Source organism: Callorhinus ursinus, unplaced genomic scaffold (genome assembly GCF_003265705.2).
Source record: "Callorhinus ursinus isolate GAN/ISIS: 27379988/994484 unplaced genomic scaffold, GSC_fseal_2.0 scaffold8, whole genome shotgun sequence".
NCBI classification, from domain to species: Eukaryota; Metazoa; Chordata; class Mammalia; order Carnivora; family Otariidae; genus Callorhinus; species Callorhinus ursinus.
This window is the reverse complement of record NW_027397070.1, coordinates 35,677,072-35,699,731: the sequence shown is the minus strand read 5'-3', so window position 1 is coordinate 35,699,731 and position 22,660 is coordinate 35,677,072. Positions and strand designations below refer to the sequence as shown.

Here is a 22,660-nt window from a genome sequence, read left to right as displayed (position 1 = left end):
GGGAGCAGCAGGCAGAGACTGAAGCAGGCTTCCTGCTGAGCAGGGAGCCCAATGTGGGACTCGATCCCAGGACCCCAGGATCATGACCTGAGCCGAAGGCAGACACTTAACCAACTGAGCCATCCAGGCGTCCCTAGAGGTCTGTCCTCAGTCTTACTGCCACCCTTCTGCAGGTAACTTGGTTTAAAAAACAAAACAACCACCACCAACAAACTAAACAGCTTGATTGAGATATAATTTACGTATCATGGTAATGGTATTTCCCCCTCGTTGCTTTTCTGTCTAGAAAAGCAGTCATTCTGTCTAGAAAGTTCGTCTATTCTGACTAACTTTAATATTGTTGTGGGAATTAAGTGAGTTAATGGAAGTAAAGGATTATCACCTATACACTCTGTAAATTAGTGCCACATATAAATCTTCATTTAAATTGGCCATAATTCTGAGCACACAGTGGTTGCTAATAAACACTATATTTAGCTGGAAAATGGGCCAGGATTTTGAAAGGTGGTATGCCCCATATCTGTTCATTTTCATTTAGTCCTTTTTTCCCCTGCACTCTATTTGTACGGCTCACTCTCTGCATCCCACCTGTTCTTCATAGTCGACATGAGGCAGCTTGATATGCTTTTTTGTTTTTCTTTGCTCTAGTCTCTGCTATTGCGAGTGCCTAACAAGGTTAATATGGTGCTGCTTTAAGTATTATCATTTGGGATGTAATTATCACATGTGGCTAATCATGCACATGCTGAGAGGCTGGGAACTTGTTTTTAACTGGAGGGGACATCTTAGTGATAGTTTTTGACAAGAACCATTATATGTGTGTATATACACACACACATACACAACGCAGTAACGCACTGCAGAAGGAGACATAGTGAAAATAGGGATGGAGAAAGAGAACCTACCAACAGAATAGCTAATACATTTTTAACTTAGCACTTGTATCGGTAACATTAGCTTGTTAACCTCATTTAATAGGGAAGGAAATGAAATTCAGAGAGGTTAAATCAACTGTCGAGGCCATGCAGTAATTGGGTGGCAGGCAGAACAGAGCTGCTAAATTGTTAGTGAATTGCTTTCCCATGAAGCCAAATTTGAAGGATAATCAAATGTTTCTAATTCTCCATGGAAACTTTTTCAAAAGCATTTGTAAATGCATATTGGGATTTCATATGACTACTAGATGCTATAAACTGCTTTTTCACCTGGACCATCAACCATGTACAGATGTGGAGACTGTTCCTTGCCATCAGTTTGTAGACTAGCCTATACCACCTTAACAGCAATAATGAAAATATTTTTGAACACTGACCACACATACTAAATGAGGTATTACCTTGAAAATGACTGGCATGACTCTTGGCACACTGTTATGTGATTAGTTCATGTTGTTACTTCATTTATATGTTGTTTCTAAATAGGTTCAATGGGCTAGTATCAGTAATATTCAAATAGCCTATTTTATCATCCCTAGCCCACCTATTATTTGAAAACAACAACAACAACATATAACATAGGCATTTTCCAAAAATAAAGAAGAAAAACATATGTAAACAGATGTAAATCTAGATACAAGTCTATCTATATCTACATCTACATCTATCTGTCCATCCATCCATCCATTGGATGAACAGGGAAAAGGTTAAAGTTAGAAATCAGGAAGCACCTAATCACATACTTTCTCTTGGGATGGGTGTGGTTTATAGAGGGTGCTACAGAAGATGCACTCAGATTCAGTTGCTTGGTGCTCTATCCTGTCCAAGGTTGAGTCAGGGGAATAAGGTTGGACCTTGAGATGTCAACATAACCAAAAACAATGTAATTCTAACCAAAGAAGCTGAGGTTCATGTTTTATTTTTACCCACCTGATCCATCTGAACTATTCTAGACCAGACTAGCTTTTTCTGCCCAGTATTATATAAGTAGAATTTTCAAATACACTGAAAATTTGAAATAATTGTACAGTGGATACCCATATACTTACTTCCTATATTCTTCATTTGTTACATTTTGCTTTGTTTGTGTTATGGACTGAATGTGTGTATTCTCCCAAAAGTTACATGTTGAAGCCTTAATCCCCAATGTGATGGTATTTGGATGTGTGACCTTTAGGAGGTAATTAGGTCATGAGGGTGGATCCCTCATGATTGAGATTAGTGCCCTTATAAGAGAAGACAAGAGAGAGATGATTTCTCTCTCTGCCATGTGAGGATACAGCAAGAAGGTGTCTGTCTGCAAAGCAGGAAGAGGGTTCTCACCAGGAACCAAATCAGCTGGACTTCGATCTTGAACTTCCCAGCCTCCAGAACTGTGAGAAATAAATTTCTGTGAAGGCACTTAGCGTATGGCATTTTTGTTGTAGTAGCCAAGCTCAGACCATTTTCTTTCTCATATACCTGGGTATCTATCTACCCATCAATCCCTCTTAGCTGTATTCATCATTATTCTTCACCCCTAAACATTTCTGCATACATTTAAATAACCAGAGTTCAATATTTTATGGTTCTTTTCTACTTTAAGGTAAAATTTACACACAGTGAAATGCACAAAGCCTAGTACCATTTGGTAAGTTTTGACAAATGCAAACATCCATTTAACTCATACTCCCATCGAAATACAGAACATGCCCATCACCTCAGAATATTCTTTCATGTCCATGCCCAGTTCATCTTGACACTGATACCAATCCTGAGGCAACCACTTTTCTGCTTATTTTCACTATAGATAAGTTTTGCTTATTCAAGAACTTCCTATGAATGGAGTCATGTAATAGGTACTCAGTATGTTTTTGAGATCCCATGTTAATTTCCTTTTTAGTTGTTGAATAGTATTCCACTATATAAATATATCTTTGTTTATTCATTCATGTGGACATGAGGGCTCTTTGCAGTTTTGCCATTATGAATAAATCTGCTCTGAACATTCTTGTGCAGGTCTTTTATTCTTCTTCTTCTTCTTTTTAACATGTGGATAAATGCCTAAAAATGGAACTGTTGCATTTTCAGCGCAAGTTTAGTTGTATAAGAAACCGCCAGGCCTTTTCCCAAGTGGTTGTTCCATTCCCACCAACAATGTATTCTCCACATCCTCACCAACACTTGATGGAATCAGCCTCACTTTTAGCCTTTCTAGTGCACGTCATGGAGACTCATATCTAAGAATGCTCTCACCAGCTTCTACCCATCAAAGCAAAACCTGCCTCTCACTGAGACCTCTCCCCCAAGTATTTACCTCGGAAGTTGGAGAAGGGGGGCTTACATTTCAGTGGTTTATTTCTTCTAAGGCCCTAACAGAGAAGAGGAATTTCATCTACTATCTGTCCGCCTTTCCTTTATCTTGCTTAGAAAGAAAAGTTTAAAATGTCCGAACAGTCATCCGACTGGATCAAGCTGTCAAGTTCAAAGTTCTCTGTTTCATGATATATTTTGAGGCAAAAGATTCTCACTTCTAAATCTCCAGCCTTCCTCCCAGTTTCTAGCAATATTTAGAAAGTTCGATATTCAAGAGAAGAAAATTTCCCAATATTCAGGCTCAACCTATTCTCCTTCAGGCTTCCCTAAGGACCATTCTTCAATTATCATAGCTACTCTGTAAAGCAGGATTGGTGTCCCCTGTTTACAGAAGAGGGAACTGTCCCTGAGCCCAGAGTCTTATGCACAGGGTTTTAGGACCCTCACACGAGCGTTCCCACACATGCCTCTCCCCTTGCAGGCAGCTCCTCATGGCAGACTCTGACCTGTGATGCAGGGCTCTGGCGTCACCTCCTACCCTCCATCCACCTCATGGGGACAGTTCACTTGGCCATCTCCCTCAGCCACCCATCACCCCCAGGCCCACTCATCCCCTAGCTTGCATCCTCTCTCCTCCCCCCTTTCTTCCAACTCTGCTCAGTTATCTCATAAAACTCTTGTTCTGTCTCTTATTTTCTTCCATATGGGAACTAAAAATGTAACCTAAGCTTGCCTGATGACTGCCAAAGTAGTGCTAGTGGCATAATAAAGTGAGACATAATGAAGAGCCAATGCCATCAACATCTAAAGCCCTTGAAAGTACCAAGAGATCCCTTTTACAATCTCCACAAAGGAACCTTCTACTTTCTCAACCCCTCCTAATTAAACTGGCTTTTCCTCAAGTGCCAGAATTCTACATAAACAAAAAACTTTTGTCTTCACTACTGGGTTTCTGTTTTAATGAACAGCATCACAGCAACATTGTTTTCTATTACTTTGGTTGCAAAGATACAGCATGTCAGTTAGGGTTTAAATTAAATTGCAACATTATGTCTACAAAAAATCATGTAGCAAATGCCAAACTGACTTAAACTTCTGGAATAAAATCAATTCCTAAATTAGGACTTGCCTTTTTTTTCTGTTCAGTTTTAAATATTTGTTACAAGAATTTCCTCTTTGGCATGTTTTCTCTTATATAGAAATGTATAATGATACAATAGTACCATCCTCAACATCACAGCTTTCTATGTAGTATTTCTACCTAGAAAGTATATATGATTCCAATTCCATTTTACAGATGAGGAAACTGAAATTGAGGAAAGTTTAATAACTTCCAGCTAGTAAGTGGCAGAGCCTGAATTCACACCTTAGTTTGTTAGCCTCCAGCTGATGCTTTCTTAGCCTCCATATTACCACCCAGCACACAGATTAAAGCTTCCCAGCATGGATTGGAACAGGTCATGACTGTGTGATTTACCTCCCCACCATTCTCTGCAGCTCCACCATGTTCCTCCCAAGTAGTTATCCAGATCTCACCAAATTTCAGGAGGATAGGGGAAAACTGGAAAAAGCTCTAAAAGAAGAGCAGTAAATACAGATCTTTAATAAATCCAGAGCCATTTTAAAAAAACAAAGCTGTACTGGAGTGGTTGGGGGTGGGAGGGATGGGGTGGCTGGGTGATAGACATTGGGGAGGGTATGTGCTATGGTGAGCGCTGTGAATTGTGCAAGACTGCTGAATCACAGATCTGTACTTCTGAAACAAATAACGCAACATATTTTAAGAAAAAAGAAAAAGAAGAAGATAGCAGGAGAGGAAGAATGAAGGGGAGTAAGTCAGAGGGGGAGACGAACCATGAGAGATGATGGACTCTGAAAAACAAACTGAGGGTTCTAGAGGGGAGGAGCGTAGGGGGATGGGTTAGCCTGGTGATGGGTATTAAAGAGGGCACATTCTGCATGGAGCACTGGGTGTTATGAACAAACAATGAATCATGGAACACTACATCAAAAACAAATGATGTAATATATGGTGATTAACATAACAATAAAAAAATTAAAAAAAAACAAAGCTGTATCTAGCAAAGAGACTAGCTGTGTGATTAATAATCAGCACCTATGATGTATGTTAAATAGCTCTCACATGACCATGAGCATCAACACAGAACATGGCTTATGTACCCACTCTCTTGTTAGCAAGAGTGCTGGGTTTTCCTTATGACATTACTCTAATGGTGTTAATAGACTGACTAACAAGATACCACTGAACAGAGACTTTGTGGGCTGCAGCACAGACAAAGACTAAGAAGAGTGAGAGCCCGGATTTGGCTATAGAAGCTGACACTTTTCTACCATCTTGGCTGGCTCCTCGCCTGATGCTGGCATGTAAGGCCAGAGCCCATTGACTCCTTTAGCCTACCATGTTGTTATCAACTTCATCCTTATTTCAGTGAGACTCTGGTCCCTGGGATGGACAGGCTCACTTGTCCTCCACGCTACCCTTTCTAGTTTACTTTCTGGACTTGAAAGGCTGGAAATGCAACATTTTTCAGACTCTCTTGCAGCTAGAATTCCAGATACAAATTAGGTTCCTCTGGTTGTATGAACTTGCATGAATACCAGAAGGCAGAAGTGAGGCAGAAACCATCTTCCTGTCCCCTTTTAAGCTATTTTTGCTGACAATCATTAAAACCGAGCTAATTTTTAGCAGCATTATTCCAATGCTCAGTCTCTAACTTCTTGGGTCCTGATAAGCAGTTGCGGCTGTTTCCAGCAGCACCATTTTTATTCTGGCTTTCTGAGCCCAGGACTGCAGCTACAGGAGTGTCTTGGGCCCCTCTTTCCAGTGGTGATCTCCAAAGTGGTAGCTCTCCTGGTAAGTCAGGCTTATATTACCCCAGATCCTCTTCCACCTCCTCCTCTGTCAGCACCATAACCACTAACATTTCTTGTATGCTCACTGTGTGTTAGGCACTAGGCTAAATACTTTATAGAAATCATTTTGTTTAATCCCCCCCACAAAAACCCATAAGGAAAGTATTATTGGGGCACCTGGGTGGCTCAGTCGTTAAGCGTCTGCTTTCGGCTCAGGTCATGATCCCAGGGTCCTGAGATCAAGCCCTGCACAGGGCTCCCTGCTCAGCAGAGAGCCTGCTTCTCCCTCTCCCACTCCCCCTGCTTGTGTTCCCTCTCTCACTGTGTCTCTTTCTGTCAAATAAATAAATAAAATCTTAAAAAAAAAAAGAAAGTATTATTAATATCACTTTGTTCCAGACGAACCTACTGAGATTCAGAATAGAGAGTTAAATTGTACTGGATCAGAGCGAAGCTAATGGGTAAGTGGGTAGAGCTGGATCTACCATCCACTTTGACCCTGGATCTGCCTCACTCCAAAGCCTATGCTCTGCCTCTTTAAAGGTATTTGCAGGCCTGGAACCTATCAGCAGATTTTAATTGCCAATACACATTATGTTGCTGAAGAGACATCATTCTTTTCCCTTTAACCATATACATGTAGAGGCCAGTCTATTTTGCATCGAGATATATCCAGATATCAAAGAAGCCTTCAATCTAATTAGATAGAAAGGCATTTAAAATATTAAGAGGTATCACTTTGTAAAAACATGTCTAAGTCATTCCGAAATCATTTCTTTATAAAAGTTAAAAAATTGAGACCAAAGCAAACACAGCCTTCTGCTTGCTCTTGGAAGGCCCAGAGCTGGGCATCCAGACATGCACTTACCAGGCGCTCTATTAACAGCGAGGTTTCGGAAATGGCTGCCTTTGATCATTTCCACGGATAATCGCCCCGTTGTGGCATTGTAGGACAGCCCCACCAACAGCTCTGGCGCTCCTCCATGAGACAGCGACTGCGTGGATGAAGCACTATCACTGTGAGAAACTGCAGATGGGCTGAGCGGAGACTCTCCACTCTGGAGGGGAAGAACAACAAAGAATCCATTGGTCCACGCTGTACTACTCTCTTACAGAAAGCCGATATTATGTTTGGTGAAATCGTGGCCCAATCTCAACTGCTGCCAAAGATTACTAACAGCGCACTTGGTGTGAATGATAATGGGCCTGGGGAATGCAGTCATGGATGAGATGCCCCGCATTACTCGCTGACATATTTGCTTCGAGAGCTGTCTCCATTCAACATTTCCTCTCTAAAGACAAAATGGACAAAGATGTTATTACTAGTGTAAATCAAACGCTCTCAGATACACGAAGAGCTAATAATACATTTAATATAGACCCAAATTCCCTCCAGTGTCATTTGTGCTTGAATGTTTCTATGGAACCCATCCACTCTAGGCATGAGTTTTGTTTCTGTTCTCTGCAGCTTCTTGATGAATGTAGTAATACAGGAGGCACTTTGTCTTCACTAGAACAGAAATGACCACGACCATCTACCACCACATAGAACATTTGGCCCCTAGTTCTACTTCCTAGGGGTGTCAGGAATACACCAGATGCTATTACCCCCCCCTCCCCGAGGAAATGAATTACACTGAAAATGAGCACTTTTATGACTGTCTGGTAAAACAGTCCATGATTGGACTGTGGATCTCAGAGACTTTGCATGCACCAGGTGAGCCTAGGAGAGAGACGACGCTTTCTGTCCTGTTTATTCACACACCTGCTTCCCCAAAGTGCCCACCTTTCTACACCAGCCACATTGGGAGGAGGAGAGCAAAGTAAGTCAGGATGTTGACTCTCACCTCAAGAGGCATAGTGGGCACTGGCCCTGGGGGGGGCAAGACAGCCAGCCTCCAAGAGCCACCACCTCCTCCACCAGAAACAAGTGCATCAGACTTAGCTCAAACTTTCTTCCAAACATCTGAAGTCATTTCCTAAACTTGTTATCAAAAACCCCACAAAGGGACGCCTGGGTGGCTCAGGTCATGATCCCAGGGTCCTGGGATCGAGCCCTGGTCGGGCTCCTTGCTCAGCGGGGAGCCTGCTTCTCCCTCTCCCACTCCCTCTGCTTGTACTCTCTCTCTCTGACAAACAATTAAATAAAATCTTTTTTAAAAACCCCACAAAATAAACACATTAAAAGGAATTAAATATTCTTCACATCTGTAGGAAAAAACCCTGTTTACCAAGTCATGGCAGAGCCCTGGGTTTTCAAGAACACAATATGAAAACTATAGGGAGAGCTGGTTTTGATAGGGGCCATATAGGCCCTGCTGTCTAGATGATGACAATCCAGTAGTGACATATTTGCTTAGTTTGGGGTAAGCACACCCCTCCCCTGTGCTTCTACAGAAGCATCTACCAAGGCACCTATCACAACAGAGCTTGCCTCTCCCATCACATTTGAATCCTTGTAGATCACTCAGTCTAGTGCATAGCCCAATGCCTGGCATATAATCATGATGAACAGATAACTGATGAATTTTTACCTTCAAAGTTCTTTCACGCTGGCTCATCTTCCCCACTCAACTCTGTGTCTCTAGGACAGGACCTGGCACAGAGAAATCGGGGTGAGGTCATACCTACTCCTATGCCTTATAGTGCAGGATTCCTTGACCTCCTCTGACTTCTATTTTCCATGATTTCACATATACTTTAGTCAGAGCTTAAGAAAAAAGAGAGATTTAAGCAGAAATGAGAAATGATCTGCCTTTTTTTTTTTTAGATTTTATTTACTTTAGAGAGAGGTAGAGAGCACGAGTGGGGGGAGGGGCAGAGGGAGAGAGAGAATCCTATGCAGACTCCACGCTAAGCTCAGAGCCAGATGTGGGGCTCCGTCCCAGGATCGAGATCATGACCTGAACCAAAATCCAGAGTCAGACACTTAATGGACTGAGCCACCCAAGTGCCCCTAAAAGGTTCATTTGGGTCCCTGGGTTGGGAAGAAGGGGCAAAGGCAAAAGCAGGAAGACCACTGGGAGGCCATTTCAATAATCCAGCACAGTTAGGTTCTGGTTATAGTTTGAAGATAGAGCCAAGAGGATTTCGGGTTGACCTGAACAACTAAAAGGATGAAGTTGCCTTTAGCCAAGATGGGAAGGCTGCAGGTAGAATAGATTTAGGGAGACAAGTCTGGAGATACTAATTTTGAGACAGCTATTAAAAATTTAAGTGGCTGGATCTCCCATCACTACACTCCAGGCTTTCTGGCTCCTTTCCTCCCCCTAGACAGGACAAGCTCCTTCCTACTTCTCGATGCCTGAATGTGCCATGTCCTCCGTCTAGAATCCTTGGTCATTCACATGTCACCAGGCTTGATCCCTTGATTTGTGGAGTTCTGTGTTTTATTACCACCTCAAAGACACATTCTCTGACCCTTCTTAACCAACCGCAGCCTCTATCCCTCTCTCTCTCCCCTTGCAAACCCTGGTTTTCTCTTGTTGCCCCAGGCTGAAAGCTCTTGAGGGCAGAGGCATCACCCTTTTTGTTCTTTCCTACATCCCCTCTGCCTGTATAGCACCTGACATGGCAGGCACTCAGTAAACGTTTCTGAACGGATGACTGATTGGCCCAATAGCCCAAGATGAGCTACCTGATATTTTTACATGGTTTTTAAAAGGAGGCCCTCATACTAGATGACATTTAACCCCCAGCAATAGCGGGTTGTCCATCATGGAGACATACAAGCTGTGCGGAGATGCAGAGGATAAGGCACATGGTAGGAGCGCAGGCATATACATGGAAGGTCTTAGGAGTGGCTGGAGATCTGGGCTGCTATGGTAGCCGACTCATACAAACATGTTAAGGAGCTCCCCTTCAAAGTCCCATCTCTGAGATTCATCATAATGCAGAGTAAGGGTGGCGCAAGAGGGAGATGGTCAGACCACAGGTCAGTTAATCAGCAGGCTAAGCCCTCCCCCCACACTTGCTGTCATTTCCAGAAATGGACAGGGAATACATCCATTGACTTATAGGGAAGATGGGCACGAAGAAAAAAACCATTGTACCATGAAGTGCAAATCATGGCTTATAAGGATGGGGAGAGCCAAATGGAAAATTAAATTAAGGTGTTTGAATTCACAGGCTGAATGTACTAAATCAAGGGCTGACAATTCCAGATCCTTGAATATACCCGCATCATTAGCAGCACCATTTAACATACTCACACTGATATTACTTCTTGGCTCCAGAACCAGAGTCACTTTCATTTCCCCTTCTGGGTGCAGGAGGCTGAGATGGAATAGCTTCTCTCCCATCATTCTCTCACGGGTCATCTTGCGGGCAGCATACAGACGGAAGCGGGCAGCACAGGCAGCCACATGTCTGGGCTCCAGCTTGGTGAAGGTGACCTTCTCCGTGAAGACAGGGTTGGGGCCTCTCTGTATGCTTGTCCTGCCCCTCTGTTTCTTACTGGGCAGCAGCACTACGTGAACTTGCCAGGAGTTGACACCACTTCGGTCCTTATCTGGGAGGCCCTGTGCTCTCACAATGGTCACTGTGAGCTTCTGGCTGGAGGCTCTATATTCAAAGATGACATCCAGGTCACCACATTTTGAGATGGGCTCCAAGACCCCGGCTGGCACCTGGAAATTGGCCCCATCCTGTTCCTGTTGCAGATAGAGGAAGAGATTAGGAATGCAAATGATAATGCCCAAATACCCTTTGGTGAGATGGTGCCCCTCTGTGCTCCTTCAGAACCCTGTACTTTTTGACTACTAGCACATATCCCTATACATTAGAAGGGTCTAGACATAGACATACTGGTCTATGTCTCCCTTGGACTGTGAATTCTCTAGGGGTACAGTCTCTGGCATATGGTGAGCCTTCATGAATGTTTTTGGAATGAATGAAGAAAGCTTTTATAATTTGCAAAGTGTTTTTATATACACTGACTCTCAAAAAGCACAACTGACCACTATCATTGAAACTGAGATACTAAGTCTAAAATTAGTCAACTATGCAACTGCCAAGAAACAACTTTTTCTGGAGTCCCCAGGAGAAATGGTTGAGTCTGGGCCTGTGCTCCAAGGGCCAGGACTTCCTGCAGATGAGAATCCTTATGGGGCCCAACGACAGGTGATCCTTCAGTAGATTTTCAAGCTACACGGGGGAAAAGGTTTTAGAGTAGAGCTTCTCAACCGTTCATGTGGACTTGAGTCACTCAGAGTTTCTGATTCCGTAGGCCTGGGGTGGGGCCTGAGACTCTGCACATCTAAGGCCCTGAGGATGCCACAGCTGGCCTCAAGACACACTTTGAGTACGAAGGGTTTAGGAGGACACCTATAGCAACCACTTAGCAAACAGCAACACTGGATGCGGAGACAGAGGGTTGAAAGCGTAACTCTACCACACACTAGGTTTTTGGTTCTGGCCAAAAAGGCCACCCTCTCTGTGCTTTAGCTGCCAAATGAACATTAAGATGCCTACCCGATGGAGTGCTGTGGTGAGGTTTTATGAGATAGGGAAAAATACCTGGCTTAGACCAGACTCCATCAATATCTATTCCCATCAATGGACTGATGCTGCCTATTTTCAAGCATGGGCCCCTCATTGTAAAAGAGCACCCTTAGACAACAATTCACCTATAGCCACTCAGATCTGATGACCTCACAGAGAAAGCTGAGCTGACCTGCATTACTACAGTGAAGTACTCTCCAACAAACTATAAAGAATGTCAACATAATTTGATTTTTTTCTATGAAGGCATGATACTCATAACTAAACTTTGAGCTGATTTTTGTTGTAAATCGGAATCCATTTTCATTTATGTAATTCAACACCAGACTTTGCTAATTTAAAGACTACTTTAAAATATATAATAAAGCACCTCAAAAATGCACATTCATCAGCAGGACTTTCCCCGCAGAGTGGAGATGAAAGTGCACAGTTCTCTGGAGTGAGACATCCTTGGGGACCCCAGGTCTACCACTTCCTCCCCCTAGGGCATTGGACGAGTTATCTAATCCTTTCCACTCTTGGTTTTTTTCAAGAGTAAAATGGGGATGAAAACTATTTATAGGGTTGTTGTGAAAATGAAAGGATTTGACATGCGGAAGACATGGAATAAATGCCTTCTCTTTTAAAATTCACGTTAATCTACCGAGAAAATTTAGGCTTCTTGCAAAATAAGGGAAGCTCCTTATATTCTTTCCTCAGCATGCATTCATGTGAGAGTGTTTCTATTCAGAGGTACTTAGTTTCAAGTGATAAAAGTGGTTGCTATAGAGACTTCTGAATACAACTGACTAGTGTAGGTATAATATTAGAAGCAAGTCTCCAAGGAGTTAGGCTAACTCAGAAATCAAGTCACAGTCTTCTGTTAAAACTCCCATCTATTTTAGCTTACTCTTGATCATCTCTATATTGCTTGCTGGATCAGAAGTAATGATAGCCCACTTCTACTAAGCCCTTTCTTGTGCCGGGTACCGTACTAAACCCTTTACAGACGGCAAAAGCCCACTGTTACGCACTTTAGAATTTCTTGTTTTAGACCTTTTGTTACGTCTCCCCCTCCAGGTGCAGTCTTTCAGGCTCTAAGTAGCTTCGGCCTGACACAGCCCAAGGAGGTCCCACCTCCCGCCCATGCGATGTGAGTCTCAACTCCCACCACAGGCCTCTCTGTTGATGTTAAGTCTTGGAAAGTTACAGAATCCTGGCTGGCATTCATGTATAGAAAGTCCAGCATGTGTGTGAGGTTAATGCCCCAGGCAGTAAACTTGTCTCTCCTTGGACAAGTGTCCTGAGAGCAGTTTAATACAGCTTCTTACAGCACAGTCCCACAAAATCAAGCCACGAGTCACACTTATTGGTGGCCAACTTGATTACACGTTCTAATATGGCTCTCCCTTCTTCCCTGCCTCACTCCCCGCCTTGTCCCTCACTCTTGTTCCCAGGGATTATATATCCTGACAAAGTAGGCTCTGCTTTTTGTGAAATCCAGCTAAGAAATATTATCTTTTAAAATATTCACATTAACCTAACGAGGAAGGAATTTTAATATCTTCATTTTATGGGGGAGGAAATTTAAGATTTAGAAACTCACTCCCTGCCCCCAACCTCATATGCCCCACCAGGACAATGCAGGATTTTCCAGCATTAATGCTCAAAATCCCAAACCTTATGTCGAACCGCGATGTCTCCCTTCTTCTCCCCAAGCCTCTCACCATAGGTATTTATGTTTGTAGTAAGTGTGTGGGGTGAGGCGGGGGTAAGATGAAAGATGAAAAGACATACTACTTTGAATTTCACATCCTTTTAAGTCCCTGCTCTTAATTATAGTTAATAGTTCCCAGTTTTGTCGGCAACTTCAATGCAAGGTAAAAATATTCGGGTCACTGAGTCTCTCTCCACTTATCCATCAGGCTATCTATTCAGACAAATGCTCACTCCACCTGCAGGTCTGTGGGAAGTCCTTTGGAGGTCTCTGAAATGACTCTCCTCAGAACCCTGCCTAAGACAGAGCTGTAGGCCATAGCCAGGCTCTGGACAGGGCCGAGCCAAGCAGTAGCACAGGGAAGCTGGGCTTTGTGGCCCCTTCCTGGGTTGATCTGAAACAAAGATTTGGGAAGGCTGGTATTTTCATAGCAATTAATTATTTCAACACACATTACCTATCACCCGGCTCTCCTCATGCGGGTACTCTTAATACCACTAATCCATCTGACCTTCCTGCAAGGTAAAAATCTCTTCATTTTTATCCCCATTTGGCAGATTTTAATTAACTTCTCAAGGCCAACCAGTTAATCAGTGGAAAGCAGAGATGAAAAGTGGGACACCTGCTTCCCTGTGTGCTCAAAATCACCAGCCACCCTCCCATTGTCTTCCCTGCCAAGCCTTGGGTCTGCAGGAAAAAGTCGATGGCCTTTTCCAGGAGAGAAGAGCAGAGTTCAAAAATCCATCAGCCTAACAGGTAGTCACACTGCATGGCTGGTTTCCTTCTGAGGCAAAATAAATGATTCTCTTAGTTCTAATACCCCGATTTTTCTTTAAGATGGGAATATTTGTGCCACGCTGTCAAAACCCTTGTAGGTTTAAAGATTTTCTATCAGATTGAAAGCCTTTGTGTTTTAGTAAGATAGGGTTGATGTCATCTGTGTGGCCCCAAGTAAACAGACCTGCAATATGTTCCCGATGCCAGATACACAGGGGAAGACAGGGTTCTTAATACAGCTAAGAGGCAAATAAATCAATTCTTAAAAGGCAAGCTAAGCCTGCAAAGCAGGCAGTTACAGGAACTGCCTCTGAGCTGTATCTGAGGTTCTACCGTAGGAGCACCAAATTACAGTTTTTGTCTCAAAATAGATAGGAGGTTGAATGGAGCACACAGAGATGTCTGGGTATTTTTGGAGTCTGGGAACATTCAGTGCTCTCAACACCAAAAGTCTTCTATGAAAGCTCCATGAGTTAGGCAGATGGGAGGTTACCTGAAGAAAGCAATCCCAAGCCTAAGGGAACAGTTTTCAAGGGGACAGAGTATTAAGAGGCAGGTAAACAGTTTTGTTTTGTTTTTGTGGTGAGAAAGTCAAAAATAATATTTTTAAATGTTAAATGTTATTGTGTGGAATTTGATAGGACTCCTTTGCAGTAAAACAACTGGGAAGCAGAATTAAAAAAAAAAAAAACCAACTTTTAAGGTTAATAGCTTTGGGTATCTCTATATGTAGGGCTGCTCTCAACAAGCCACAAACCACGTATCCGAGTTACTGTTTCTTGTCCTCAGCAGTAACACCAACACATGGGCACACACCCACCCACGTGTGCACACCTCCTTATGCTCTCTCTACACATCCCAGTGCATTAGCAGTAAGGTTTTGGAACATGATTTTCTGTGATTATTTTTTTTCTTCTCCTGGAGGAGCATTTGGTATGTATGACAGTCTAGGTCCTAATAAGAGATTCTACCAGTTTCTTTTCCCAGGCAGACTGATGCTAACAAAATCCATTCACTTTTCTCTTTCCTCTTGCCCCACAAATCATATTAATATTTATATACATACATTACATATTTCATCAAAATTAATTTCAAAGTAGGCATTAGACATTTATTATTTTACATCTCTTAATGTCGTAGAATCATAATAAAAGAGATCTAGCTAATAAAGAATAACCAAAAAATGCCTGTTAGATAATGTAATGTTTGTAAATCTTTATCACAGTGCCTGGCACATAGTCCCTGCTCAATAAATGGTAATGTCTATAATAATCACCTCCAATCATACCTCTGGGCAGTTAGGCATATTCTGGAGTAAGTTTTAAATAAGAAATAAATTTAGAAGGAGCATCTTTTTTCAGAGATTTATTCCAAAAAGCAATGTAAGTGGCCAGAGGGTCATCACAAATTAAATGCCATCTCCTAGATCTTGAATTCAATCCAAATCCACAGCAAGATCTTCATCATAATATCTTGCATCATTTCATTTAGAAGGCCATTGTATTTTAGTCTAATTTTCAAATAATTCTTTTATTCAAGTAATTGTAACTCAAGTTTTGGGGCAAATAAAAATAGACTCCGTTTTAACTGAAACCATGAAGGAAATAAACCAGTCTTCTCTGAAGAACTAGAAACTCTTTTATATAAACAAGAAGTGTAATTGTTGCTGGTTCCATTCTGCCACCATTCTTTTCCCCCCTATTTTGACAGAAATTTATTTATGAATCTTTTATTGTGTACCCCCTTTGATTGGTACACATAGGGGCTGTGACTTGGTCATCTGAAAAAATTTTTATTTCAAATAAAGGCTCCTTGGGTCTTTGTTTTTCAAGGCAATGCTTCTTTCTTGGAGAAATGTTTTTCTTGAGGCATGGCGAGCAAGAGGAAAGCAAGAACTCACCAGAGAGCACACAACACTCAAGCAAAAAAAGAATGGAAAACAAATAACTTGCCTCTGGACTCCACATGGAAGAGCTATCAGCAGCATAGGACTCTTCAAATCCCTGGTTATTAAAGCCTGTCTCCAATTCCAAGCTGCCTTCTGTGGACTGGTGACTGAGGCTGCGAGGCACGCTGGTCTCTTGGGGAGCTGTGCCATGGTGCCTGGTGTTCCCCACCTCACATGGGGACTGTGAATGGGCAGAAACAGGGTCATCTTCACCGTAGGACAGATTCTCAGAATAACTCAGCTGGCTGGCTCCATCCAAATCTAAATTTGCAATAAGGAAACTATCAAGACCTCAGAAGCAAAGCCTATCAAATAACACCTGCAGAAACATAATTACATCCACGTGGTAGATAAACTTGGTCTATATAACCAAAAAGACCATTAGTTCATTACATGGGGTATAAGAAGGTTTAATACTTTCTAATAATATGACTATGAAGGACGTGTGTTAATGTTAAAAGGATAAAATAAACATATTAGCATTTTGTTGGAACTAACAGCCACAAGACCTTGGGGATAGATCTAGAAAGCAAGAGCAACAATCTACTATGGAGATCATATTGTGTCCTGACTCTACCATTCTTCTTTCTGTCTACCATGTTCTCATATTACCGTCTCCTTGGAAGGCTTCATGGTTCTCTCAAGTAAAAAGTTCTCTACTTGATCCATGGAAGGAACACTGGACTTGGATTCAGATAATCTGGGTTTAAATCCTAACTCTGCGTTAAGAATTTACACAAAATTTGAACTGCCCAAACCTTTGTTTCCTTATCTATAAAATGATTATAAAAACCACTAGGGAATCATTGTGGACACATGAAATAATAGCCTCCTAGCAGTCACCAGTTTTCCATAAGTATTAGCCTTGCTTGCTTGTCTGGCCCCAACTGGCCTCATCCAACCCGGTAACCCACATTTTCTACTGCCTCCCACTTTGCCGTCACCTGTCGCCCCATGGGCTCATGGAAACACTAGTTGTGTATTTCTGTTCACTGTGGTCCTCAAACCCCCTCTCCCCCAAACTGCCCTCTCCTTCTTGTCCATCCAAAGCCCAACAACACCTGAATCTTCCCTGACTTCTTGGACTCAGTGTTTTCCTCTGACCTTAGTGTTATTCTACTTTCTCTGTCAGTAGTCCCTCACCGATGCATCTCCTTCCTCTCCTTTAAAGTTTAGGTTACCCTCAGACAGTAAAGAAAAACAGGCAGGGTCTTCCTAAGCAATAGCTTTCACCCTGACTTTCCTCCCACATCCAGAAAGAAGCCAAGAATGTATTCTCTCTTTGGTCTCCAGTCTCCTCCGGAAGACACCAACCCGGTATAAGAGAAAATTAGAGATATAGACAGGACGCGTGAGTACAGGGATGACAAAGTATAGATCATGAATTCAGCTCTTATTTACACTGTATGGTAGCAACTGTTTCCACTGTTGGTCTTAAAGCCCCATTGAGAACATAATCTCCTGGGAGGTACTAAGCCACATACCTATGCTTTCTAGTCTTTATTCACTAGTGGGTTTCACAAAACTCTCCAATAACTTTCAAGACTAGGCTGGTTAACAAATATTTGAAGCAGCCAGGTGTGCGGCAAAATGGAGTAGTGGGGACAGTGGTTTACCAGACAGTTTATGACCCACCTGCTGTAAACAGGCAAACTTAAAAAATACGTTATCACCCTATGCAGACTATACAAAAACATCTTTAGGCAGACTTAGTACTCAGAGCAACCTCAAACTCCTGATTTGGGATTTTGCAAAACCATGGCAATCCACCAAGAAGTTCCCCTAACTGCCTTGTTATTCTTAATAATTCAATTCAGGCCCCTTGGAAACACTTTCATAGGCCACCATAACATTTTTACATTCACACACCTCAGTTATTTCGCAAACACACTTTAAAAAGGCCACAGAAAATGAGAGAACAAGGGATATTCCATATGCAAAACCCTACAACATAAAGCAGAATTTTCTTCTAAGGCTCTAATTAGCACATCCATTCCTCATATACATGAACACTAAAATGTCCTATTAAACAGTAGGTCATCCATCAACGTGTGCAGCACCCAGCAGGATTTCAGCACAAAATCTAACTTTGCCAAGAAATTACCCCCATAAAATTGTCTCATGACTTTAACTCCTACAGTGATAATACCTAGATCAGTAATAAGGGAATTTTCAAAAGCTACATTAAGCCTTGAAAAGCTATTCATAACTGAAAAACATAAGAACTATATTAATGTAACAAACCATTTTCCTTGACAGACAAGCAAGGAATGAATTAGAAAAGCAAAGCTGGGGTACAAGTCACGAGGCAGAGGAAAAAGAAAGGGGATTCACCATTACATAAAGCAATCTTCCCATCCTATAAGTTAAAGAAGACCGTGTCACCTTAAACACATACAGAAATGTAATTGCCTGTTGTCAGAGAAATGTATCCTAGCTTCTTAGAAATTATAGGCCATAATTATGTCACACCATATTTGTTTTAGCAGAAAATTTTGCACTTTTTAATCCATGTCCCACTTTGACGTGGTATAATCCTATTATCCAGTTACTTTATTTTACACTCCCAAACCCTTCCCTCCTACCACCACCCACATACAAATACTTTTGCCCACTACAATGGTCAGTTTTATGTGTCAGCTTGGCCAAGCTATAGGCCTCAATTAATCAATCAAACACTAATTAAGGAGATACTATGGAGGTATTTTGTACATGTGACTAAAGCCGTTATGCAGTTGACTTCAAGTAAAGGAGATTATCCTACATAATTAGTCCATCGAAAGCCTTAAGAGGAGAACCGAGGTATCCTTGGACACAAAGAAATTTCACCTATGGATTTCAGAGCTCTAAATTTCTGTTTCTTAGCCAGCTCCAGCAATAGCATAGGCCAATTCCTGGCAATAAATCTCTTGATATATAGGCCACTCTCATATCACCTTTAAAAAAAATTTTTAAGTAAACTCTACCCCAACGTGGGGCTTGAACTCATGACCCTGAGATCAACAGTTGCATGCTCTAACAACTGAGCCAGCCAGGCACCCCAGTGTCACCTTGATATATATAAAATCCTAATTGATACACCATCCCAAACAAAACTGAGCACAGATTCCAGGGATAAGTGAGCTGTTTTAAATGACACCAGGAATGTAATGTCTAGCTTTTTTGAAACATCCTAAGAACTACATATTTCACAAGCAAAAATAAGGCTTTGCTCAAAAACAATTAAATAAACAAACAAATTAATAAATGCCCTGATAAGTAGACTATTATTCTGCAGCCCACTTTTCAGACCTAAAGACCTGATATGCAGCCTCTAATCTGGATCACTTAGCACAAACCCTCTTTGACATTACTGGGGATGCAGTGACAGTTAATGCACAACTACACTAAGTCAGATAAATGAGACAAGAGAGAACTTGCCAGGGATATGAAGATAGCATTTGCTTGGTTCTAATAACCTCCCCACTCCATCTAGAATGGGAAGGATCCTACCTGATGAAACATGAGACAACCTACCAATAACTCATTCATGGTTCAGATTTTACTTGGATTTGGACCTTTACTTTCACTGGTCCAACATTTTGAAAGCATTTTTAAAGTGGAAGAATTGTCTACAATTAAATTTTATCTTAGAAAATCATATTTAAGGTAGAGTGAAAAAAAGCTAAATAGATGGAGGACAGGTAAAAAAAAAAAACCCACAACTCCTCTCTGGGGTGCATGCTTAATCTCTTCCTTATTCTTAACTGCTGAAAACAAATTCACAAATCTAAAGATGAACAAAAAGAAATTACACAGAACAAAAAATCATGCAATAAAAATTACATTAACATTTCCATGGCATTTGATAACCTAAAATTTAACAGGCAGTTATCCCCTTCTATGAAAATCCTGCGGATTTTCTTCAAAATCTACAGGTAATTTATCCAGTGCAGTATGCTTTTCCTCCCTCCAACAGAGAAAGAAACGTGATCTTTCCTGTCACTCTCTGTCAAGTTTTTCAGAATCACCAGTTATGAATAAAATTATTGCTAATTCCAGAAGCAGTGAGGGTTAGAATGGTTGTCAGAACTCCCAGAACATGGGCCATTTGTATAAATCAGAAACTAGACATTTAGGCTTTGGGGAAATGGGGCCATTAGCTTTAGAATGCAGTGAGATGCTCCTAGGGAATCAACTGCTATTAACTTTCATTAGCTAACATTTGCCCTCTCAGCGGAGAGGGAGGACCGCCGTGACAGAACACCAGCGAAAGAGAAGACAGGAGAGGGGTGAGTGAGTGACAGAGGTCAGTAGCTACCGATACAGTACGGTGGTCACTTACCTTGTGCTAACAGAACAGCAATAAAATATGTTATGTTGGCCCATATCAATAAGCACAATTACATGACAGCAAATTATTACATTTCTGCTGATTAAATAAGTAAGATTCTTTCTGTATATTTTCCTTTTTAAAATTTTTACTTTGTTCTTTTTCAGGCTGCCTCATCCACCTCATCAAACCAGACATTTATTCTCTGTTATCTTTTCTCAATCTTGGAATCTCCTTTTTCTCTTCCTATTGTTAAGGGTTGCAAAATATGGAAGACCTACAACTACACCCCCATTGGTTTGACTGACCATGTGTCCAAAGGAAAGAAGGAAAAGATTAGAGAGCACAGGTCATTTAGACCAGGTCACTTAAGCGGGCGGTGTGACATTTCTTCTAGCTTTCTACCTAATACGATTCACAAACCCTTCCTAGTTTCAATATCCTGTGCCTACTCAGGGTTCTGGGCAAAAAAAAAAGTCAGAGAAATGCCTGACCTTCACTAGGGAAAGCACTAAGAAATATTTTACTGTTCTTTTGCTAGGTTATTTTGTGTGAGTGGTGTGGAGAGAGGATTCTTCACAAGGCCAACCTACCATAACAAGCCACAAGCTGTGCTTACTGTACCTCAGAGTATTTCCCCTCCCCACTGTGGAAGGTACTCAGTCTGAAGACACTGGAGAATGGCAGAAGACCTTGCTCTTGCTCAGCAAGCAATTCTCCTGTGGGGCAGGGGATGGAGGCGGGGAGGAGGGCACCACAGAAACTACAGGGAAGGAGGGCAGATGTGCAGGGTATGTGCTGTTTGAAAAATGTTATTCAATATTACTGTAATACATGTTCTTATTTGAAAGATAAAACATACCTGTGGCTTTAATAATACGAACTACTAAAAGAAAGATTTCAAAAATTGTCTGAGGCTATATAGATAAATAGAAAATAGACTCTGACTCCAAATGAGAGAAAAGGCACAGAATCTCAATGTCAGCAAACAGGTTATGTGAAATGTTTATATTTATCAGAAGAGATTAAGATTTTAGAAAGCTTAATAAATACCATGCTAATTCTAACCATTAGTGTTCAAAATATACCAAATGATAACCTGTAAGGAAGGAAGGAGTCCCACAAATCAGGGGTCAAGATTTTGGCACTTCTTATCCATTCCTTCTCCCAGTTCCCTGCATGACACCCCCTCTGCAAGGTTTGAAAGAACCCCTTTACTCTGTTCCAGCCTCTAGGTCTTGCCCCATTTTCTTTTCCTCTCTGGACCCTAGATACAAGTATAGTGATTGACTCAAAGATGTTCTTACCATTGTCCTTCCCTGCTCTAGGTAAAAAAAGGGTTTCATGCAAAGAATACCTTCGCAGGCAGACACTTCTGTGTTATCCTCCTCATGGGTAGGGAGCAGGTGGCTGAATTTTGATTTTTGTTCCAATCCCACCTGCTTTCCTTTTTCAGATGCTTCTGAATGGAAACTCTGGGACCGGGACACAGAAATCTCAAATTGTTTGATCACCTCTTCGTCACTGTCAGAAGACGTGCATGGCTCTTCATCATCTCCAAAGCTGTTAACTGGGATCAAACAAGAGCCGTGAGTCTCATGTGGGGCTCACAAGAATACAGAGATCAATAATCCAGAGAAATAGAAGAACATGGAAGAACATGAATGATTAGTCTGGATAAAGCAGGCCCAAATCAGACAGAAAGATTTTAAAGCATTTTTTGAAACACAAATTTGAGTCCAAAGAAATAAAACAGGAAAATAAAGCTTATGTGGGCAAGTAGAAATATATGGCTGGAACCCAGGAGGAACCATCGGGACACCCCTAGTTGACATATTAAGACCTTTTGTTGAGCAGGGCAGCCCTGCTGATTTGTTCCGTTGCTGACATGTGCTTATAACTGGGAACAGGGCATTTGACGATGATGACAGAAAATATGCTCTTAGCTTCATCTCTGTTATTAAAACACAAAGAGCCAAGTCCCACTCCAGAGAAGACATACTTGCAACCGAGAACTTCCAATAGTGTCCTAGTTTTGAAGAGACACCCACAGTTGTGTATGCAATTTATACAAAACTAGTTTTTATTATAATGTTCTGATGTCTTTCTCAGCACCAACAACCCAACCCAAACACCCTTTGAATTATTTGTACCACTTTCCCCATATCAGCTCACTGGCCCTTTCAGTTTCTCCAACAAGCCAAGATGGTTCTTCCCTTTGAGTTCTTTGTCTTTGTTGTTCTTCTGCCTGGAACCCTCCTGCCCCTGGTGTTTTCCTGGCTGGCTCCTCTCACCACTGATGTGTCAGCTCCACTGTCACT

The 22,660-nt window shown here is 41.7% G+C and overlaps 1 protein-coding gene across 1 annotated transcript in view; it reads right to left on the bottom strand.

Moving 5' to 3' along the window:
• The window catches only part of SYT16 (synaptotagmin 16), a 110,304-nt gene that overhangs the window by 18,736 nt on the left and 68,908 nt on the right, over positions 1-22,660 (bottom strand). The window contains exons 2-5 of the mRNA XM_025870500.2: positions 21,697-21,909; positions 16,032-16,288; positions 10,316-10,756; positions 6,973-7,162 (exon numbers count right to left, since the gene is read on the bottom strand). Of these exons, the coding sequence (XP_025726285.1) occupies positions 6,973-7,162; positions 10,316-10,756; positions 16,032-16,288; positions 21,697-21,909 (1,101 nt within the window). The remainder of the gene's footprint in view (positions 1-6,972; positions 7,163-10,315; positions 10,757-16,031; positions 16,289-21,696; positions 21,910-22,660) is intronic.